The 23,466-nt window shown below is 39.3% G+C and overlaps 1 protein-coding gene and 1 non-coding gene across 2 annotated transcripts in view; one reads left to right on the top strand and one right to left on the bottom strand.

Annotated features, from left to right (window-relative positions):
- The window catches only part of FBXL13 (F-box and leucine rich repeat protein 13), a 277,980-nt gene that overhangs the window by 233,123 nt on the left and 21,391 nt on the right, over window positions 1-23,466 (top strand). Inside the window, exon 18 of the mRNA XM_023192514.2 lies at window positions 192-275. Within this exon, the coding sequence (XP_023048282.2) occupies window positions 192-275 (84 nt within the window). The remainder of the gene's footprint in view (window positions 1-191; window positions 276-23,466) is intronic.
- Window positions 17,453-17,554, bottom strand: LOC111526711. Its single transcript, XR_002726474.1, has one exon. It is a non-coding gene; the product is annotated as a U6 spliceosomal RNA (small nuclear RNA).

Below are 23,466 nucleotides of genomic sequence, written 5' to 3'. Positions count from 1 at the left end.
TTTACTTAATGGCATTGTCTAACCTCAGTGGTCTTATGATTTGTTAAGTGTAAAGAAATATGACAGCAGCTAAAATTTTTTAGTTTCATAAATGGTTTTTTATATTGTCAGTTTGTATAAATGGTTATTGGAACTATATATTCCATACTAAATGATAATCACAAAATGATCTTTATATTAAATATTTTTAGGGTTTGAATATACTTTCCAGACATAAAAAACTGAAGGAACTTTCTGTATCTGAGTGTTATAGAATCACTGATGTTGGAATTCAGGTAAGATCATTAAGATCATCTGTTAGAGAATTAAGATTGAAATTTTTCAAAAAATTGATTAATTCACTTTATTTCTTATTTCCATAGGTTTTTGGGGAATGGGTGGTATTTGGTTACATGAGTATGTTTTTTTTTAGTGGTAATTTGTGAGATTTTGGTGCACCCATCACCTAAGCAGTATACAGTGTACCCAATTTGTAGTCTTTTATTCCTCACTCATTTCCCACCCTTTCCCCCAAGTCCCCAAAATCCATTGCATCGTTCATATTCCTTTGCATTCTCATAGCTTAGCTCCCAATTATGAGTGAGAACATACAATGGAAAATTGGTTTTCCATTCCTGAGTTACTTCACTTAGAATAACGGTCTCCAATTCCATCAGGGTTACTGCAAATGCCATTATTTCATTTTTATGGCTGAACAGTATTCCATGTACACATTCCATACACACACACACATATATATGTGTGTGTCTGGAATGTGTACATGGAATATATATGTGTGTGTATGTGTGTATATATATGTGTGTATGTGTATATATATATATGTGTGTGTGTGTATAATCACAATTCTTTGTCAACTCATTGATTGGTGGACATTTGGGTTGGTTCCCCAATTTTGCAATTGCGAATTGTCCTGCTATAAGCATGCCTGTGCAAGTATCTTTTTCGTACAATGACTTCTTTACCCCTGGGTAGATACCCAGTAGTGGGATTGCTGGATCAAACGGTAGTTCTACTTTTAGCTCTTTAAGGAGTCTCCACACTGTTTTTTATAGTGGCTGTACTAGTTTACATTCCTACGAGCAGTGCAGAAGTGTTCCCTTTTCACTGCATCCCTGCCAACTTTTATTATTTTTTTATTTTTTGATTATGGCCAGTCTTGCAGGAGTAAGATGGTTTTGCATTGTGGTTTTGATTTGCATTTCCCTGATCATTTGTGATGCTGAGCATTTTTTTTTCATGTTTATTAGACATTTGTATATCTTCTTTTGAGAATTATCTGTTCATGTCCTTAGCCCACTTTTTGATGGGATTGTTTGTTTTTTTTCTTGCTAATTCGTTTGAGTTCGTTGTAGATTTTGGATCTCAGTCCTTTGTCAGATGTATAGATCGTGAAGATTTTCTCATACTGTGTTCATTGTCTATTTACTCTGCTGTTTCTTTTGCTGTGCAGAAACTTTTTAGTTTAATTAAGTACAAATTGAATATATTTTGTGGGTCATAGTAGAAAAAAAGAAATGGATTGGAAATAAAACAACACATATGTGATCCTAGTTGAACTAAGTTCAACTCCAGGCTCTTAGTTAGGTCTCCACAGCCAACGTGATTGAGATTTATTTTCCCATTTTTCCCTGTCTAATGTCTCCCTTCCTTATGTCAGATTCAAAACAAACAGGGATATTTTACATGGAGAGTGATGAACTGAAGTGTGGTAAAAGTCTTCTCATATAAACAAAGTATTCTGTAGATAGAAATGTTATAGAATCTAATCATTGAAAGTTGGGGGAGTTTGAAAAATTATGCCAGACACTCAACAGTTAGGAACTTAAGTTACTCAAACATACTTGCTACCATCCTTTATGGGAATGGGAAGCATGAGATAAGTAATTGGCTAGGATAAATGATTACATGCTCAATTGATTCTTCAAGAACTTGCAAGAAAAGTAAAATTCCTAGACCTAATCTTGAGTGATGTGCAGGAAGTCATAAAGTACATACTGTGAGCAAGCCACAGTGTAATTTTTCCATCACTTTAAGCATATCAATGTGCTGTTAGAAAAAACCCCAAAGTTATTTGTCATACATGTATTGAACAAGAAGGGAAGCAGTAACCCAGGAATGCAAGCACTGAAACACATTGGAAGTTCTAGATAAATGTGCCTTGAGAGTTTAAAACCCCAACCACTCATAAAAACCTGAAGCTAAAGTAGAAATAGAAAGAGAGAGAGAAAGACAAAGAGACAGAGAGGGAGAGAGAGAAAGAAAGAAGAAGGAGGAGGAGAAGGAGAAGGAAGAGGAGGGGAGGAGGAGGAAGAAGAAGAAGAGGAGAAGGAGGGGAAGGAAAGGGAAGAAAGGAAGGGAGGGAAGGAAGAAGGGAAGGAGGGAAGGAAGGAGGGAGGGAAGAAAGAGAGAAAGAAAAACCTATAAAAGGGTTTATCCCACAAGTAGGAAGATAATGCAATAAAAGCTGAGAAGTCCCCAGAGCATGGCAAACCTGAAGTTATCTCTGTCAATTTGAAGTAGACTTTCCAAGAAGTTTTAACATGACTAATAGGAGTGTTAAAATACCATCTCAACTGGTGGGCTGCAGAGGATTCCAGGTCAAAAGATGCTCTAGACCTCTAGCATTGAATTCTAAACTTCTGGAGCTGAAAGAATCTTAGAAACATCTAAAAAAGCAACTCCCTAATGTTAAGGCAGTAGGAATAAAAAATTACATCAAAGGCCAAGAGGGCTTAAATGACTGGCTCAAAGTCTTATACCTTCTCAGCAAACTAATTCAGTAACAGTTTTACGGAAATGAAAGGTGGAAATGGAGAGCTGCTGTTCTGAATGGTTGATTGACAGCTTAGTGAGAAAAAATGTTTTCAAATTATTTTTGCTGTTTCTCAGTGGGTCTGAACAATGTAATCATACTTAAGGGAATCTGCTTTAAGGAGCATTAGTGTCACATAATGTCAATGTCTCCCAATTTTAGACCAGGGGTACTGATGTTCTAAGAAGTCCCTAAGAAATCTGCCTGGTAGTATATTCAGTACTGTAGAGTTAAATAAACGAACACAAAACACATATCCTAGAGAGGACTAGAAAATTCCATGTTGGAAAGATTGTAACTCTTTCATAACAAAAAGGATTACAAATCATTTAGATGTATGTAACCTACTAAGAGAAAAAGCTGAAAAATTCCTCTAAAGTTAAGCCATGATTTACCTGCTACAATTAATTTAAGGGTTAAATATACATTTATACAAAGCTTTATCTATGAATATGATATAGTCAGGCTTTCAAAAGATCTTTGACAAGGTGATAGACTAGAAAAAACAGTTTAAAATATTAACATTTTTAATACTGGGTTATATTTCTCATATCAATTATATTTGACCAGTAACTAGAAATCATTTAGGAGTATTGAAACCTACCATGGTGATGACATAGTCTCTTAATATGCATCATTGATTCATTTTTAGATGCTCCTCTCATCCTTGGGATGAAGGAGTATTGACCAAAGTTTGATGTTAAGTATCAGGAGACCAGTGTTTTCTGTCATTTCTTTTTGATTCTGTGGGGTCCAGACGTTTTTCTTTTCACTCTTTGGAGCCTAAAATTTGTACTATTTTTAGGTGCTCTGAGATTGTACACGAAAGCATTTACCCATTTGCTAACTCTATGACCGTACAGCTGACTTCTGGCATATCTTTAAAACAATTTAATCTTTTACAAACTGACATGTATTTATTTTCAGTAATCTAAAAGATTAGTGGTTCTACTCTCAAGTTCATGAACAAGAAATTTTTCTTTTATTTTCCTTAATTTTTTTCTAAACAAAACAAGATACATGTGCAGAACATGCAGGTTTGTTCCATAGGTATGCGTGTGCCATGGTGGTTTGCTGCACCTGTTGACCTGTCCTCTTGAGTTCCCTCCCCTCACCCTCAACCCTGAAATTTTTCTTTTTCATCATTTCTCATCCCTCTTTTTCCCCTCCTTGCTTTCGGTATGTGTGTGTCTGTGTGTGTCTGTGTTGTGGCTTTTAACCAGTTTTACCTCTTCCAAGGTTCATACTTCTGGCATGTGGTAATCTTTCCCCTTGCCTCCTCCAGCCCAATTATTAAGTCCCAAAAGGGAACAGAAAGCAGGGGGAGGAGAAAGTGACATACAAACGAATTTCACAATTCCTTACCTGGATTTAGAAAGAGAGGGAAAGAGAATAAAATAAGGTGAGTAAATTGAGATGTTTGGATTATCCACACTTTATCAAGAATGCTCTCTCATTACTTAGAAAAGGTAACTATAGGAGAGATTCTGTTTTTCGCATAAGACATTGAAAACTTATACACCACATAATTCACTTAATGAGAAAAATGAATAAATCTTTTACCGTGGTTAGGTTTTGCAAGAGTTGTGAACATAATAAGAATAAAAAATTACCTCATTTTAGTGTTTAGTGGAAACCACAGCACATACAGAGTCATTGTCTGGAGCCTCAGATGTATTGACTTTTAGGATCTGGCTTTAATTACTTTCTCCAACTTTAGTTCTTTTCTGAGAACAACAGACATTCAATGATTATGTTACACTAAAATTATTTAGTGCTCTTGAAAGGCATTTTGGAGAAGATGTTTGATGCAGCTGTAACTGAGCATTTCTTAAGAAATCGTTTTCTTGAGGATTTTATGAGGTCAGTTAAATAACAGATGGCCAAGTATGGCAAAGGAATTGGCTTAAATGCAGTGTTACAGTACAGAAATATTAGAAGTTCCATCTTACTAAGTTGTTTTGATAGAACCAATGGAATAAATCCAATTATTTACTCTGGTTGCTTTTTTTCTGAGACGGAGTTTGGCTTTTGTTGCCCAAGCTGGAGTGCAATGACACGATCTCGACTCACTGCAACCTCCGCCTCCTGGGTTCAAGTGATTCTCATGCTTCAGCCTCCTGAGTAGCTGGGATTACAGGTGCGCACCACCACACCTGGCTAATTTTTTGTATTTTTAATAGAAATGGGTTTCATGATGTTGGCCAGGCTGATTTCGAACTCCTGACCTCAGGTGATCCACCTGCCTCAGCCTCCCAAACTGCTGGAATTACAGGGGTGAGGCACTGTGCCTGGCCTCTGGTTGTTTTTTATACTCTTAATCTAGTTTGCATTTCTCATTCCCCTTTCCTAGAATGAAGCATAATATAAATACGTTTATATAATATCCATACACATAAATATGTATTTTTTATGCAGATTATCTTTGAAGGAAAATCTTGCAGCTAGACAAAAATTTCTAATTATTTCAGTGTGTGTTGAGGTAGTTGATTAAGAAATGTCATTAGTGGGAGAAAAATCAGGTTTCATTAGGATGCACCAAAAGGACTGGCAGGTGTGTATACAGTGCAAGTGTGCATATATGTGTGTTTACATGCCAATATATGTAAATGTACATCTATGTCTAGTATATGTAGGTAAATTAAATATATGTATACACCTTGGTATATATTACATCATATATATATGTCAATGTGTATATGTATTTATTACACCCAAATTGTGTATAGAGAGATGCTATATGATTATACATTTCTAGGCTAAAACCAATAGATGATGGTCAGTATTCAAAGCAAGTAATAAAAATTGGTTTGTTGGTCAGGTGCAGTGGCTCACACCTGTAATCGCAGCACTTTGGGAGGCCAAGGCAGGTGGATTACCTGAGGCCAGGAGTTCAAGACCAGCCTGCCCAACATGGTGAAGCCCCGTCTCTACTAAAAATACAAAAAAATTAGCCAGGCATAGTGGCGCACACCTCTAGTCCCAGCTACTCCGGAGGCTGAGACAGGAGAATCGCTTGAACCGGGGAGGCAGAGGTTGCAGTGAGCCGAGATTGCACCACTGCACTCCAGCCTGGGAGACAGAGAGAGACTGCATCTCAAAAAAAGAAAAAAAAAAGGGTGTTAAAGAATTACCTTTTTATCTATATTTTATTTTAAAAATTAATCATCCATTTAGATGACGAAGCTCTTTTTCCTGTGGAAGTGTGTGGATTAGTTCTCTGATAGCAAAACTAATAATATAATTTAGGGAATGTGGGACTAGCTGTCAAGAGTCCTAATTTTTATTCCAATTCTGCCTCTTACATGGCCACGTTTTCTTAAGCAATTCACTTAGCCCACAACAATTCATTCCCCTGTAGTGACTACAATTATGAAGCAGACAGTAGCTTGCACACTAGATCAGGGGTAGGCTTTTTTTTTTCTGTCAAGTTTTGAAGGGTCAGGTAGTTTCTGTTTTAGGCTTTGCAGGCCATACAGTCTCTGTCGCAACTTCCCAGCTTTGCCATTGAGCAAAGAAACAGCCATAGACAATATGTAAATAAATGAGAGTTGCTGTATTCCAATAAAACTTTATTTATGGACACTGAAAATTTGTATTTCATATCATTTTCACATATCATGAAATATTATTATTATTTTGCTTTTTTGTCTACCATTTAAAATATATAAACACCATTCTGAGAGTGTAGGCCATACAGAAGAGCTACAGGTTAGCTGGGCAGGTGGACAGCCACTGTCAGTGAGCATTGAGTCTGTGGCTGTCATAAGCAAATGCTCTTTGTGCTCTCTACTCTGCAGCCTGGTGGGCTGGCTGTGCTTGCATAGGTGGGGCCTGTGGCTGTCCCAAAGTTCAGGCACTTTGGTCATGTCCATTACACTTACGAACGATTCTTAAACTTCCTTAGTACAACATTGGGACATTATTTGCAATTAGCAAGTTGGAAAGAGCTTAGATGATTAATTAGGCTACTCCATACCTGCATGTAAGATCATGCTCAAACCATCTCATTTCAGTTTGTTTTTTTTTTTTTTTTTTTTTTTTTTTGAGACGGAGTCTTCCTCTGTTGCCCAGGCTTGTATGCAGTGGCATGATCTTGGCTCACTGCAACCTCCTCTTCCCGGGCTCAGACCATTCTCCCACCTCAGCCTTCCAAGTAGCTAGGATTACAGGCATGTGCCATCATCCCCAGCTAAGTTTTGTATTTTTAGTAGAGATGGTGTTTCACCATATTGGCCAAGGCTGGTCTTGAACTTCTGACCTCAGGTGATCTGCCCACCTGAGCCTCCCAAAGTGCCAGTATTACAGGCGTCACCCACCATGTCCAGCCTCAGATTAATTTATTTTGTGAAAATGTGACATCTTGTTCAGTGATTGAACACAAAACATTTTGGATTAGACTTTCCATGTAGAGGACATGGATAATCTGTTTGTTTTTTGAAAACAGAAATCATTATAATTTTTTTTTTAAATGATGAGGCTAGGTCTAGTGGGGTTAGGCAGATATAAGCAGAAAAATTCAATACTATGTGGTGGTTGTCAGCTAATTTCAATTTAGCACTTACTACTGCCAGGCACTGTTGTATTTCCCATGTATTAATTTCCTACTTTATGAGGTAGGCAGTACTTTTAATTCCATTTTACAAACTGGAGGTTCCAAGAGGTTAAAAACCTCTCCCAAGTCATGAAACAAGTAAGCACATGATCTAGTGTATAAAATGTCTAATTCCAAAAGGATGCTTTTAGTCATAATGCTGTGATAAAGGCATGTAGGAGGCTATGGGAGGATTCGGGTGAGGTACCTAATCCAGCATGGGAATGCCAGGGAAGTTTATCTGTTAGAAAAATCACTTTAACAAGGAATGTGGAAGTTAGATTGAAGAGCAGAAGGGGAAAAGGAGACCTACCAACAGTGAAGGTAGGAATATAAGAGGTTTTTGTTATAGTCCAGGGGTGAGAGGATAGCAACCTGAACAGGGGAAGTAACAGGGAGGCTGGGGATAAGGAAATGGATTAGAGAACATTTAGATAGCAAAATCCATGAAACTGTCGATAGTTCAGATGAGGGATGAGTGTGAAGATGTGGTTAAAGACGATGTCCATGCATCTGACTTCTCTGCCAGGAATATTGGTGGTGTCCCCACTTTCAAGCCCTATGAACTACCAAGATCTATTCAGTATTTTGGCACTTACTGTTGCCAAAATCTATCTTCTTGTGAGTGTGTGATTTATAGGAAATATGTATATTTTGGTCTTTGTCCACAGTCCTGGCACAGAGCTCCTTAAAGGGCTTGTAACTTTCTGAGCAATAGGGGTAATAGGTATCTTTTGTTCTAATATTTGGTCTTTGACCATGGTTCCTGATGGAGAACTCCTAATTCCTTGGAGTTTCCTGGGTGTATCTTCTGTTCTAATGAGGTGACTCTTGGTGAGTTCTTGGTTGGGGGCTGGTCATGAGAAAGGCCAGGCCATGATTAGAATCTTGGAACTTTCTGCTCCATTCCCCTTCCTTTGGGAAGGTGAGAGGGGCTGGAGATTGAGCTAATAATTGATGGTGTCTACATGATGAAGCCCCCATAAAAATCCCTGAACTACAGGATTTAGAGTACTTCCAGGTTGGTGAACACATCTATATGCCAGGAGAGGGGTGCACCCCAACTCTGTGGGGACACAAGTTCCTGCACTCAGGACCTCTATACCTAGCCCTATGTACCTTTTCATCTGGCAGTTCATTGGTATCCTTTATTATATAATAAACTGGTAAACATGTTTCCCTGAATTCTTTGAGTTGTCCTAGCAAATTATCAAGCCCAAGGAGGTAGTTATGGGAACCCTAATATATAGGTGGTTCATTAGAAGTCCAAATGACAACCTGGGACTTGCGATTAGCATCTGAAATCTACTGGGATTGAGCTCTTAACACATGGGGTCTGTGCTAACTCCAGTCAGAATTGAATTAAATTATAGGACATCCAGTTGGTATCACAGAATTGGTCAGTGTGTGGAAAAACCCACACATCTGGTATCAGAAGTGAAGTGTTCTGGAAGTATTGAGAGTGGTGTGACTATAGAGAAGAAAACATTTTTTTCCCCATTGTATATGGCATGATTTTGTCTGTGTTTCCTCTAAGCTGTCTTCTAGGCATTTCCTTCTAAGAGTCTTTTAGGCATTCTCCCTCCCACTCTATCTCTAGGTGTGTGGCAGCTGCAGGCAGGCTAAGGGAGCTCTGTTTGAGTTTGTTTTTACTCTACTTATAAGTAATTTGAAGGTTGTATTGTTCTCTTAATTCTAGTAATGATGAATATATGGGTACTGTTGCAGTTTTATCTCTTTTCTCTTTATATTTTCTGGTTTGGAGGGGAGGTGAAGATTCAAACTTAGATAATCGTCATTGTTCTCCAAACCCAAACATAGCTCCCTCGTATCTTTTATTAACTATAAAAGATAATTAATAAATGACTCTGAAATTAATTATGAAAAAGTATCTCTAACAGAGACAGTTCATCTGCTTTTTAAAGCCCTGAAACCAGAATGCAGTGTGTAGTATTTATAATTACACAAAAGAAGGAAGTCTGTGGTAGTGGTTCAGCCTCATCTGCTATCCTGTCTTTTCTGCCTGGTTTCTGGCTGATATTCTTCACAAGCTGGTTTAGTAATACCTTACAGATGGCACCACTGATGAATTTTAATGGTGTAACCTAGGTCAGCGCCCTGTTGTCTAATGATCACTTAGGTATCTGACTTTGGCTTGTGGGGTATAAACAGCAGTAGAGATACTAGAACCTCCACTTCTCTCATTGTCCTCTTCAGGCCCCATCTTTTTTGAGACCCTCAATCTTGCTCTAGCTGCTTCACACTGGATTTTTAAATTTTTATTATTATTTTTTTTTATTAAGATGGAGTCTCGCTCTGTCGCCCAGGCTGGAGTGCAGTGGCACAATCTTGGCTCACTGCCACCTCTGCTGCCTGGGTTCAAGCAATTCTCCTGTTTCAACCTCTGGAGTAGCTGGGATTACAGGTACCCACCACCATGTCTGGCTAATTTTTTGTATTTTTAGTAGCAATGGGGTTTCACCATGTTGGCTGGGCTGGTCTCAAACTCCTGACCTCAAGTGATCCACCCACCTTGGCCTCCTGAAGTGCTAGGATTACAGACGTGAGCCACCATACCCAGCCTTTCTTTAAAAGCAGTTGCAGGTTTTTTGGTGTTTTTTGTTTTTGTTTTTGAGATGGAGTTTCGCTGTTTTTGCCCAGTCTGGAATGGCGTGATCTTGGCTCACTGCAACCTCTGCCTCCTGGGTTCAAGTGATTCTCCTGCTTCAGCTTTCCAAGTAACTGGGATTACAGGCATGCGCTACCATGCCCGGGGAATTTTGTATTTTTAGGAGAGATGGGGTTTCACCATGTTGGTCAGGCTGGTCTTGAACTCCTGACCTCAGGTGATCCGCCTGCCTCAGCCTCCCACAGTGCTGGGATTACAGGCCTGAGCCACCACGCCTGGCCTACCACTTGAAGTAACATGCTCCTTCTCTCCCTTAATCTTCATAAACTTTTATGATATATTCTCTTAGATTATAAACTTTTGATTTTTAAAATTTGCCCTTTGGTAACAGTTATCTTGATTTACAAATAGAAAAGGAGGTAGAGGAGGAGGGATTTGGAATAAGGGACTGGGAAGGGCGGCAACCATGTGGCACAATCATAAGCTACTTCATAGTTGGGAGAACAACAGAGCAAGAGTCATTGCTGTTCATTTGACTTTTGGTCTGACCCAGGAATGTTCAGTAAGTTGAGGGGCTCCAGGCATAGTCCAAGTGGAAACTGAGGGTTCAGAGTTCTGAGTCTTGTACTCCGGGCTATCTGTGCTATGGAACTGAAACCCCTAGAATTTGTATGGAGCATCTGTCTACATGGATACTCAGGTCAGAAAGGCCCAGGAGTACCTACCTCATTCAGCAACAGTCCAGTTAAAATCTTCCTCCCCCACAATGGCCTATGACCAGCGTGTTCTGGACATTCCTCTGTAGAGTGTAAGAAGGGTTGAGTTCATCTGCCCTAACAGCAAGAACTGGATTACTCTCCAGTGACTCTCTTCTGATCTCAAATACTTACTTTGAATCACTAAGCTTTGTAACTAGTTATAAATGTTGTTTGCGCAAGATTCTCATCAATCATTCTCATCAGCTGATAGACTTCACCCCCTGGTGCTCAACCAAAGTTGATTATGGTAGCCTTTGACACATACTGACTTGTAATGCCAAAGATGGATTAGATGTATTGGCTCCATGTAGCAACAGTTTTTTTTAAAGAACTCAACATTGATTTCTATTTGTTTTCCAAGATTAAGTCATTCGGTAATTATCAAAGCATGAGATTTCAATAACTCCACCTCTTCTCTAGGGTTACAAGTTGTGTTTATGGTTCGCAACAGAAGCAACGGAGGACTCCTTTCCAAAATGACTTTAATTATTGGCCTTTGTTGCAGCAGAAGCTCTGAAATCTCTTGTATGGGGAGGTGGAACGTCCAGATATTTGGATCTTTTATCTCTTACTATATTGCTTGGCAAAGTCTCTCTTCTCATCCAATACTCCAGGTTATGATTAGGAAATAATTGACTAAACTGTCTATGATGGAGATTCCAGAGGGCCTCTGATTTAGAAGTGTTTTACAGGGTATTGGGAGAGGAAACTAAGGAATTCCTCTGGTAGAATGAAGGGTAGTGGGGATATCTGTTAGCTTGTGGAGAAAGCAACCCCCCACAAAACCTGGAATAATTAAGAGTTTTACTATGGAAATCTGTGCTGCATGGCTATCCATGCCAAGGATAGTTTCCTAAACTTTATAATAGAACAACATACCCCTGGAGACCCGAGACACCTGGAATCAACTGGAAGTCACAGATAAACTCTTGCCAAGATACCCAGGCATTATTTCTTCAAAGCCCATGAGCAAAAGAAATAAACAGTATTCTCTGTGGCTCCTGACACTAGTATGTTTCTAATTGTGGAGGCAGTTCAAAAGAATTAGAAATTTGCTAGACTTCAAAGGATGTGGGATTTGACAGTTTGTCAGTTTCCCATTGTCTGTAAGGTTCCAAGGGATACTGGAGTCATGGGTACTATGTTTTCTTGGCTGAAAAACAGCTGAAGCTGAGAACACCCCACACCAGTCCTGGCTTCTTGCCCACTCCCATTGGGGAAGAACCACTCTCAGACAACTGAAGCACTGCTGAACTTGCTAAATGAATGTGCACATCTGTTCTTTTCATATTGAGGATCCACAGAACAGAGCTAAAAGAGAATGTGTTAGAAGGAGGATAATCAATAGGAGCCCTCTCCCACTCTTTAAGCCGCCCCTGGAACATTAGTTTATCCTATGTAAGATGAAACTTGCCAAAAGTTAAAAAAAAACTGTCAGATTGTCTGAAGGCAAAAATAAAAAAACAGGGAAAATAAACATCAGAATGTTTGCTTCTTTTGTTTCTTAAACCTCTGTTTAGGTTTTTGATACGTTTTTGATCCCTCTTCTATGTGACACACCTAGGCTTTGCTTATTGTGCTTTGCCTGACATAAACCAAATGCCTGTGGCATGTTTCACAGGAGCTATGATTTCTCCTTATTATAATTTGTAATAACCCTCCCTATCAGTTCCAGGTAAATTTTGTTTATTATATTTCCTCATCATAAAGACTTCATCACATACATCACAGATAGGATCGTTCCAGGATCTCTCTGGTTCACAGACAAAAGCCAGGGTCCATGTCTTCCAAGAGCTTTTAGAATACACATTTTCTTTTTATCTTCTAATAGGCCTGTGAGATAGGTAGACAGTTATTTTCATTCTCCTCTTATATATGAAGAAACTTGAGGTTAAATGACTTGTTCATGGTCACATAGATACAATTTCAGATTCCAGGCTCTGTTTTTTTCCATTAGACTGGTAGCCTCCCTTGATTAGATCACCTCTTATTCTATTATGTCCACAAATGGGAGGTGAAAGCAGTACTGATAATAGTTCATGAACTCATTTCGTAGAGATCCTTAAATGGAGGAGGTCATAGGATGGTGTGACTGTCCTTACAGTAAACATTTTGAGTTGTCATTTTCTTGGGAAAGACTAAGAACAAAAAGTGAGGTGGCTGGCTGTACAAATAGACACCCATCAACTCTTTCAGGCTGATTATTTTAGCTTAAGTAATTCCCCCACCTTTCTTATCCCACAGAGGACCCTGGACTGGTGCCAGGTAATTGGGCCACTAGGCACCCCTTTTTAAAATAAACTTAAATAAATGGAAAAAGTGTGGGTTATGCCACAGGCAACAAGAAAAATATCTGATTGCCTTTTGGGTAGTCCAACCCTGGTTCATTTTTATTTTGGAGAGAAAATCTAAAACCTGAAGCTATTCTAAAATTTTTCTCAACAAATTCTAGTTACCAAATACAATTCAAAGATACTTTGTTTTGGTCTTTTCCTGGTCATCTTTCCTTTTGGTTTTCCCAATATACATTCTCTTTCACTGCTTACCCTTTCTGTTCTTTAATTTCTTCCAATTTGCCTTCTTTTTATGCATCTGTCACATTTTATATGTAAAAAATGATTCCCTTATTTTTACAAAATGCTCAGGATCTGTGCAGCCAGTAAGCCATCAAGATTTACTGGCAACCAAAGGTGTGCTGTTGGGTAGGCGTCTCCAGAGAAAGTACGTACTCCAGCAAATGAACAACACAGTTTTTTTGGTGTGATGAGAAAATATTAAAAGTTCTAGAAATGTTAGATTTATTTTTTATCTCATACATTTTATTTTATATGTTTAAATCTATGATATATATTTGAATAGTTATATGCCTATATAATTTACAAGGTACATTAATATACATTTACTGAAAGTGTATGCTCAAAATATTTTTACTGGGCCAGGCACAGTGGCTCACATGTGTAATCCCAGCACTTTGGGAGGCCGAGGTGGGCAGATCTCTGAGGTCAGGAATTCAAGACCAGCCTGCCAACATGGTGAAACCCCATTTCTACTTAAACATACAAAAATTAGCTGGGCGTGGTAGCAGACAGCTGTAATCCCAGCTAGAGGCTGAGGCACGAGAATCTCTTGAACCCGGGAGGTGGAGGTTGCAGTGAGCCGAGATCATGCCACTGCACTCCAGCCTGGGTGACAGAGTGACACTCTGTCTCAAAAAAAAAAAAAAAAAAAAAAAAAAAAAAAATTTTTTTTTTACTATGGTGTTCATGATTTAAAAAATTTGGCAATCAGCCACAGAGAAGCAGTGCATACAAATAATAATACTGCTATCTACTGACTGCTAACTATGTGCAAGGTACTGTTCAGCTGCTTTATTCATATTAAGTCATTTAATCTCCCCAACAACTCAATGAAGTAGGTGCTGCTCCTCATACTAAGTGACTCCTATGTTATTCCCACGCCACAGATGAGAATATTGAGGGGTAAGAGAGGTTGAGTAACTTATCCATAGACACAAAACATCTCATGGCAGGATTTGAACTCAAGCCAGTGGGCCCCCAGACTGTGCTCTTAACCAACCCTGTATGCTGCCTCTGGCAGTTACTGAGCCAAGTGAGAAGAAGGACAGGGCTTAGTATTCTGAGGGTCATCTATAGAAGTTCATTCGCCTCACTCCTGTGCTGAGAAGCATTCTTCATTCATTTTGGATACTCTCTCATCTTGAACTAATTCTGCAGGCCAGGTGTTGGCAAAGATAAATTAGACATGGATTCTACCCTCAAGAAGCTACAGTCAATGCAGAAGATAAGACACTTATATGAATAACTATAATACAGGTAGAAAGTGAGAAAGTTGCCTGGGTGTGGTGGCTCATGCCTGTAATCCCAACATTTTGGGAAGCCGAGGAAGAAGGATCACTTGAGGCCAGGAGTTCGAGATCAGCCTAGGCAACATAGCAAGACCCTGGCTCTATAAAAATTAAACAATTAGCCAGGCACGGTAGCATGCACATATGTGGAAGACTGAGGTAGAAGGATCATTCAAGCCCAGGAATTCGAGGCTACAGTGAGCTATGATCATGCCACTATGCTCCAGCCTGGGCAACAGAGCAGGACCCTGTCAAAAAAGAAAGAAAAGCTTATAAGAATTTGAGAGCGCATTTCTTCCACAGGGAAGAATTGGGGAAGACTGTAGAATAAACCACATTTGAGCTGGTATGAAGCCAAAGTTTATCCCTCAAATCACCATCTAATTTTGTAACAACTTTCATCATGAAAGTGTCTTTGGAAATATTTGTTTTGGTCCTTGGCCTTGTCCCCCTTTCCCTTTCAGAGTCCTCTCCATGTTTTAAAACAGTGAGCTCCTCTGAGGCTGGGCCTTCGCTAAGCCTTGCTCAGCCTGGTTTCCCTGGCAGGGAGGATGGGAATGCAAGAGTGGCATCTCCAGGAGGGGCAGCTTCAGGCTCTGCAGAGTTTAGTTGTGGTGCCAGGCCATCACCAGTCCCACTTGCTCTGATGCCCAGTGGGAACAAGGCCATTGTTGGTGGAGTGTAGTTCTGCATCTCATGGGATATGCGATGTAGATATTTTGGGCCTCAAATACGAGGCCCAAGAAACTGAAGTTTTTGTATTTAGTTGATCTCTTAAAATTGTGGAAGTTGCATTTTAGCCTTTGGGGCAGCCAAAAACGTCTTCATTATAGAAAATGGTTCTTGCCAGCACATTTTTTCCCCAGAATTACCAACAAACAAGGAAAAACTCCCCAACTTTGCAGTAGAATTAACTGGGACCTAATGAGGCGAATAGTCAAGAGATGATGTTACGGGTCTGCAGCACAAAGTGAGCTTTTCTAAGGCTAGAAGCTGCCACCTGTCGAAGTGGTTTAAATCAGGATTTTGGCAGAAGCACATTATTGTGACAATCAATGTGAGTGAAATTCAGTCTCCTCTACATCCCCTATTTAGGAATGTAGTCATTAAGCCCCTACACTGTGACTCAGCTCAGAAGACACAAGAAGGAATGATCTAACTTGCTAAGAGATATGAAAGTTTTCTTCCAGATTGTTAACCCACAGCAAAATTGGCTGATACACGGGAGAGGAGCCAAACTTTATAATGTTAGCATTTTATCTCTGTCTTTACTGTAAAAGATTTTGACTTGGAAGAAACTTAGTGTTGCATTTTCCAAGAAAAGAAAATCGGCAGCATGGATAGAAGTATGATTCTGCAGCACTGGAGCCAGAAGTGTATAGTGTAATCTTATCTGTAGGGGGAAATGGAATTTCATGAGTGATTATGTTGAAACATGCTTGCAGATTTAAGTACTTAATATGACTTATATGTGTGCAAAGGAAAACACAGATTATAAGAGAGGAAAAGTTCTGACTTTAGTTCGCCAATCTGCCACTGATTTAGCATAAAGCCTTACACCAATTTTTGTGCCTCAGGTTTTCCATGGATGGAAATGGTACCATGAATGTATCATAGACCTTGTAATCATTTTTAAGTTATTTTAAAATTTAAAATCTCTGAGAACATTTGGCTTTAAAGAATATTCGAGCTTTTAAAAAGGCATAAGGCAGAATTGATTTGAGCAGTCCAAGACATTGGCAAATGCTACTGAAGAGGATTTGCAGACACAAAGAGCCTTGAATCTCCCTTTAAAGCTTGTTTCGTCTTTCAATAAATTATTCTTATAGTTTAAATATTCTTTCTTGCTTTAATTTTTCTCTGGTTCCTTTAACTCTGTCCATTCTCTCTGACAATGTTAATGTCTCTAACAAGGGAAAACAATGTCACCTTACTCCTTGCAACATAAAAATTCTTGCATTATTAAAAGAGACTTCTTAATTTTCTTGAAGACATGAAGGATCAATGAACCAACTAGTATTTATTAAGCACTTACTGTGTTCTAATATGATGTTTGTGAAAGGGCTATGAAAGCAGATTTCCAGGCAGTACAAGAGGCTTACTGCATTCTTATTGAATCTAAAAACTGAGATTCAAGGCCACTGATGACAATAATTCAAAGGTAGATTCCTTTCTGTACCTCCTTGGGTGTGCCCCACTATGTTGATTATCTGCAGCGACAGGTCCCAAGCTATCTCCTGACAAGCTGCCCCTTCTAATTTTTGCCATCACGTAGTTGCCAGACAAGACAGATTTTCATGCAATACAGGAATTAGTCAAATACCCTAAGTGCTGAATCAGTTGAAAAAGACAAGTTCTGCATGAGATCAAAGAATGAATCACTGTTGGCTGTTGTGGTCAGGAAAAGATGATGACTTAGGGTTAAATAACCAGTATCTTTCAGTTTTTCTCAAAGTACAATACATGTGTGCATCTTTATTATTATTCGTGTCATGTGCAAATCCTGACAGTAGTTAACATTTATCTTATTCTTTTTAATGGCTTTAAAATTTCTAACTGACAAATAAAAATCGTATATATTTATGAAGTACAACATGCTGTACATACACACACACACACACACAGTGGAATGGTTGAATTAGGCTAATTAACATTCATCATCTTACATACTTATGATACTTTTTATGGTGAGAACATTCAAAATCCATTAGCAAATTTCAAGTATACAATACATTGTTACTAACTATAGTCATCATATACAATAAATCTCTTGAACTTTCTCCTCCTAACTGAAAAAAAAATTGAATGTTTCACAAATCTGTGTCATCCTTGTTCAGGGGCCAGGCTAATCTCTGTATTTTTCCAATTTTAGTATCTGTGCTGCTGAAGTAAGCACTAGTTAACTTTTATGGGGTCTTTACTAAGTGCCAAGCACTAGCCAATGTGCATACTGCCTCTCAACTATAACACAGTACATAAAATCTTAGAGATAGCTAGAGAATCTATTTTGTGCTAAGAACCACATCAGATATATATATATATATATTATTTCACATAATCTACACAACCACTCTTAGATATGGGTATTATTATCACCATTTTGCCCAAGGAGACAGTGGGCTTTGAGAGGTTCAGTAACCCACAGTAGCAGAGCCAGGCTTCTCACCCCACTCTGTGTGATGCCACAGTCCTAGTTTTTTTTTTATTTTTTATTTTTTTTTATTTTTATTATACTTTAAGTTCTAGGGTACATGTGCATAACGTGCAGGTTTGTTACATATGTATACCTGTGCCATGTTGGTGTGCTGCACCCATCAACTCGTCAGCACCCATCAATTCATCATTTATATCAGGTATAACTCCCCAATGCAATCCCTCCCCCCTCCCCCCTCCCCATGATAGGCCCCAGTGTGTGATGTTCCCCTTCCCGAGTCCAAGTGAACTCATTGTTCAGTTCCCACCTATGAGTGAGAACATGCGGTGTTTGGTTTTCTCTTCTTGTGATAGTTTGCTAAGAATGATGGTTTCCAGCTGCATCCATGTCCCTACAAAGGACGCAAACTCATCGTTTTTTATGGCTGCATAGTATTCCATGGTGTATATGTGCCACATTTTCTTAATCCAGTCTGTCACTGATGGACATTTGGGTTGATTCCAAGTCTTTGCTATTGTGAATAGTGCCGCAATAAACATACGTGTGCATGTGTCTTTGTAGTAGCATAATTTATAATCCTTTGGGTATATACCCAGTAGTGGGATGGCTGGGTCATATGGTACATCTAGTTCTAGATCCTTGAGGAATCGCCATACTGTTTTCCATAATGGTTGAACTAGTTTACAATCCCACCAACAGTGTAAAAGTGTTCCTATTTCTCCACATCCTCTCCAACACCTATTGTTTCCTGATTTTTTAATGATTGCCATTCTAACTGGTGTGAGATGGTATCTCATTGTGGTTTTGATTTGCATTTCTCTGATGGCCAGTGATGATGAGCATTTTTTCATGTGTCTGTTGGCTGTATGAATGTCTTCTTTTGAGAAATGTCTGTTCATATCCTTTCCCCACTTTTGGATGGGGTTGTTTGTTTTTTTCTTGTATATTTGTTTGAGTTCTTTGTAGATTCTGGAAATTAGCCCTTTGTCAGATGAGTAGATTGCAAAAATTTTCTCCCATTCTGTAGGTTGCCTGTTCACTCTGATGGTAGTTTCTTTTGCTGTGCAGAAGCTCTTTAGTTTAATGAGATCCCATTTGTCAATTTTGGCTTTTGCTGCCGTTGCTTTTGGTGTTTTAGACATGAAGTCCTTGCCCATGCCTATGTCCTGAATGGTACTACCTAGATTTTCTTCTAGGGTTTTGATGGTATTAGGTCTAACATTTAAGTCTCTAATCCATCTTGAATTAATCTTCGTATAAGGAGTAAGGAAAGGATCCAGTTTCAGCTTTCTACTTATGGCTAGCCAATTTTCCCAGCACCATTTATTAAATAGGGAATCCTTTCCCCATTTCTTGTTTTTCTCAGGTTTGTCAAATATCAGATGGTTGTAGATGTGTGGCATTATTTCTGAAGGCTCCGTTCTGTTCCATTGGTCTATATCTCTGTTTTGGTACCAGTACCATGCTGTTTTGGTTACTGTAGCCTTGTAGTATAGTTTGAAGTCAGGTAGCGTGACGCCTCCGGCTTTGTCCTTTTGACTTAGGATTGTCTTGGCAATACGGGCTCTTTTTTGGTTCCATATGAACTTTAAAGCAGTTTTTTCCAATTCGGTGAAGAAACTCATTGGTAGCTTGATGGGGATGGCATTGAATCTATAAATTACCTTGGGCAGTATGGCCATTTTCACAATATTGATTCTGCCTATCCATGAGCATGGTATGTTCTTCCATTTGTTTGTGTCCTCTTTGATTTCACTGAGCAGTGGTTTGTAGTTCTCCTTGAAGAGGTCCTTTACATCCCTTGTAAGTTGGATTCCTAGGTATTTGATTCTCTTTGAAGCAATTGTGAATGGAAGTTCATTCCTGATTTGGCTCTCTGCTTGTCTGTTACTGGTGTATAAGAATGCTTGTGATTTTTGCACATTAATTTTGTATCCTGAGACTTTGCTGAAGTTGCTTATCAGCTTAAGAAGATTTTGGGCTGAGACGATGGGGTTTTCTAAATACACAATCATGTCATCTGCAAACAGGGACAATTTGACTTCCTCTTTTCCTAACTGAATACCCTTGATTTCTTTCTCTTGCCTGATTGCCCTAGCCAGAACTTCCAACACTATGTTGAATAGGAGTGGTGAGAGAGGGCATCCCTGTCTTGTGCCAGTTTTCAAAGGGAACTTTTCCAGTTTTTGCCCATTCAGTATGATATTAGCTGTGGGTTTGTCATAAATAGCTCTTATTATTTTGAGGTACGTTCCATCAATACCGAATTTGTTGAGCGTTTTTAGCATGAAGGGCTGTTGAATTTTGTCAAAAGCCTTTTCTGCATCTATTGAGATAATCATGTGGTTCTTGTCTTTGGTTCTGTTGATATGCTGGATTACGTTGATTGACTTGCGAATGTTGAACCAGCCTTGCATCCCAGGGATGAAGCCCACTTGATCATGGTGGATAAGCTTTTTGATGTGCTGCTGAATCCGGTTTGCCAGTATTTTATTGAGGATTTTTGCATCGATGTTCATCAGGGAGATTGGTCTAAAATTCTCTTTTTTTGTTGTGTCTCTGCCAGGCTTTGGTATCAGGATGATGTTGGCCTCATAAAATGAGTTAGGGAGGATTCCCTCTTTTTCTATTGATTGGAATAGTTTCAGAAGGAATGGTACCAGCTCCTCCTTGTACCTCTGGTAGAATTCAGCTGTGAATCCATCTGGTCCTGGGCTTTTTTTGGTGGGCAGGCTATTAATTGTTGCCTCAATTTCAGAGGCTGCTATTGGTCTATTCAGGGATTCAACTTCTTCCTGGTTTAGTCTTGGAAGAGGGTACGTGTCCAGGAAATTATCCATTTCTTCTAGATTTTCTAGTTGATTTGCGTAGAGGTGTTTATAGTATTCTCTGATGGTAGTTTGTATTTCTGTGGGGTCGGTGGTGATATCCCCTTTATCATTTTTTATTGCGTCTATTTGTTTCCTCTCTCTTTTCTTCTTTATTAGCCTTGCTAGCGGTCTGTCAATTTTGTTGATCTTTTCAAAAAACCAACTCCTGGATTCATTGATTTTTTGGAGGGTTTTTTGTGTCTCTATCTCCTTCAGTTCTCCTCTGATCTTAGTTATTTCTTGCCTTCTGCTAGCTTTTGAATGTGTTTGCTCTTGCCTCTCTAGTTCTTTTAATTGTGATGTTAGAGTGTCCATTTTAGATCTTTCCTGCTTTCTCTTGTGGGCACTTAGTGCTATAAATTTCCCTCTACACACTGCTTTAAATGTGTCCCAGAGATTTTGGTATGTTGTATCTTTGTTCTCATTGGTTTCAAAGAACATCTTTATTTCTGCTTTCATTTCGTTATGTACCCAGTAGTCATTCAGGAGCAGGTTGTTCAGTTTCCATGTAGTTGAGCAGTTTTGATTGAGTTTCTTAGTCCTGAGTTCTAGTTTGATTGCACTGTGGTCTAAGAGACAGTTTGTTATAATTTCTGTTCTTTTACATTTGCTGAGGAGTGCTTTACTTCCAATTATGTGGTCAATTTTGGAATAAGTGTGATGTGGTGCTGAGAAGAATGTATATTCTGTTGACTTGGGGTGGAGAGTTCTATAGATGTCTATGAGGTCCGCTTGGTGCAGAGATGAGTTCAATTCCTGGATATCCTTGTTAACTTTCTGTCTCGTTGATCTGTCTAATGTTGACAGTGGAGTGTTGAAGTCTCCCATTATTATTGTATGGGAGTCTAAGTCTCTTTGTAAGTCTCTAAGGACTTGCTTTATGAATCCGGGTGCTCCTGTATTGGGTGCATATATATTTAGGATAGTTAGCTCTTCCTGTTGAATTGATCCCTTTACCATTATGTAATGGCCTTCTTTGTCTCTTTTGATCTTTGATGGTTTAAAGTCTGTTTTATCAGAGACTAGGATTGCAACCCCTGCTTTTTTTTGTTCTCCATTTGCTTGGTAGATCTTCCTCCATCCTTTTATTTTGAGCCTATGTATGTCTCTGCATGTGAGATGGGTCTCCTGAAGACAGCAGACTGATGGGTCTTGACTCTTTATCCAGTTTGCCAGTCTGTGTCTTTTAATTGGAGCATTTAGTCCATTTACATTTAAGGTTAATATTGTTATGTGTGATCTTGATCCTGCCATTATGATATTAACTGGTTATTTTGCTCATTAGTTGATGCAGTTTCTTCCTAGGCTCGATGGTCTTTACATTTTGGCATGTTTTTGCAGTGGCTGGTACCGGTTGTTCCTTTCCATGTTTAGGGCTTCCTTCAGGGTCTCTTGTAAGGCAGGCCTGGTGGTGACAAAATCTCTAAGCATTTGCTTATCTGTAAAGAATTTATTTCTCCTTCACTTATGAAACTTAGTTTGGCTGGATATGAAATTCTGGGTTTAAAATTCTTTTCTTTAAGAACGTTGAATATTGGCCCCCACTCTCTTCTGGCTTGTAGGGTTTCTGCTGAGAGATCTGCTGTCAGTCTGATGGGCTTCCCTTTGTGGGTAACCCGACCTTTCTCTCTGGCTGCCCTTAAGATTTTTTCCTTCATTTCAACTTTGGTGAATCTGGCAATTATGTGTCTTGGAGTTGCTCTTCTGGAGGAGTATCTTTGTGGCGTTCTCTGTATTTCCTGAATTTGAATGTTGGCCTGCCCTGCTAGGTTGGGGAAGTTCTCCTGGATGATATCCTGTAGAGTGTTTTCCAATTTGGTTCCATTTTCCCCCTCACTTTCAGGCACCCCAATCAGACGTAGATTTGGTCTTTTGACATAATCCCATACTTCTTGCAGGCTTTGTTCATTTCTTTTTCTTCTTTTTTCTTTTGGTTTCTCTTCTCGCTTCATTTCATTCATTTGATCCTCCATCGCTGATACTCTTTCTTCCAGTTGATCGAGTCGGTTACTGAAGCTTGTGCATTTGTCACGTATTTCTCGTGTCATGGTTTTCATCTCTGTCATTTCGTTTATGACCTTCTCTGCATTAATTAGTCTAGCTGTCAATTCTTCCACTTTTTTTTCAAGATTTTTAGTTTCTTTGCGCTGGGTACGTAATTCCTCCTTTAGCTCTGAGAGGTTTGATGGACTGAAGCCTTCTTCTCTCATCTCATCAAAATCATTCTCTGACCAGCTTTGATCCGTTGCTGGCGATGGGCTGTGCTCCTTTGCAGGAGGAGATGCGCTCTTATTTTTTGAATTTCCAGCTTTTCTGCCCTGCTTTTTCCCCATCTTTGTGGTTTTATCTGTCACTGGTCTTTGATGATGGTGACGTACTGATGGGGTTTTGATGTAGGTGTCCTTCCTGTTTGATAGGTTTCCTTCTGACTGTCAGGACCCTCAGCTATAGGTCTGTTGGAGATTGCTTGAGGTCCACTCCAGACCCTGTTTGCCTGGGTATCAGCAGCAGAGGTTGCAGAAGATAGAATATTGCTGAACAGCGAGTGCACCTGTCCGATTCTTGCTTTGGAAGCTTCCTCTCAGGGGTGTACTCCACCCTGTGAGGTGTGGGGTGTCAGACTGCCCCTAGTGGGGGATGTCTCCCAGTTAGGCTACTCAGGGGTCAGTGACCCACTTGAGCAGGCAGACTGCCCCTTCTCAGATCTCAACGTCCGTGTTGGGAGATCCACTGCTCTCTTCAAAGCTGTCAGACAGTCGTTCGCGTCTGCACAGGCTTCTGCTC

Source organism: Piliocolobus tephrosceles, chromosome 8, assembly GCF_002776525.5.
Source record: "Piliocolobus tephrosceles isolate RC106 chromosome 8, ASM277652v3, whole genome shotgun sequence".
Classification (NCBI taxonomy): domain Eukaryota; kingdom Metazoa; phylum Chordata; class Mammalia; order Primates; family Cercopithecidae; genus Piliocolobus; species Piliocolobus tephrosceles.
This window is presented reverse-complemented; position numbering and strand designations above follow the sequence as displayed.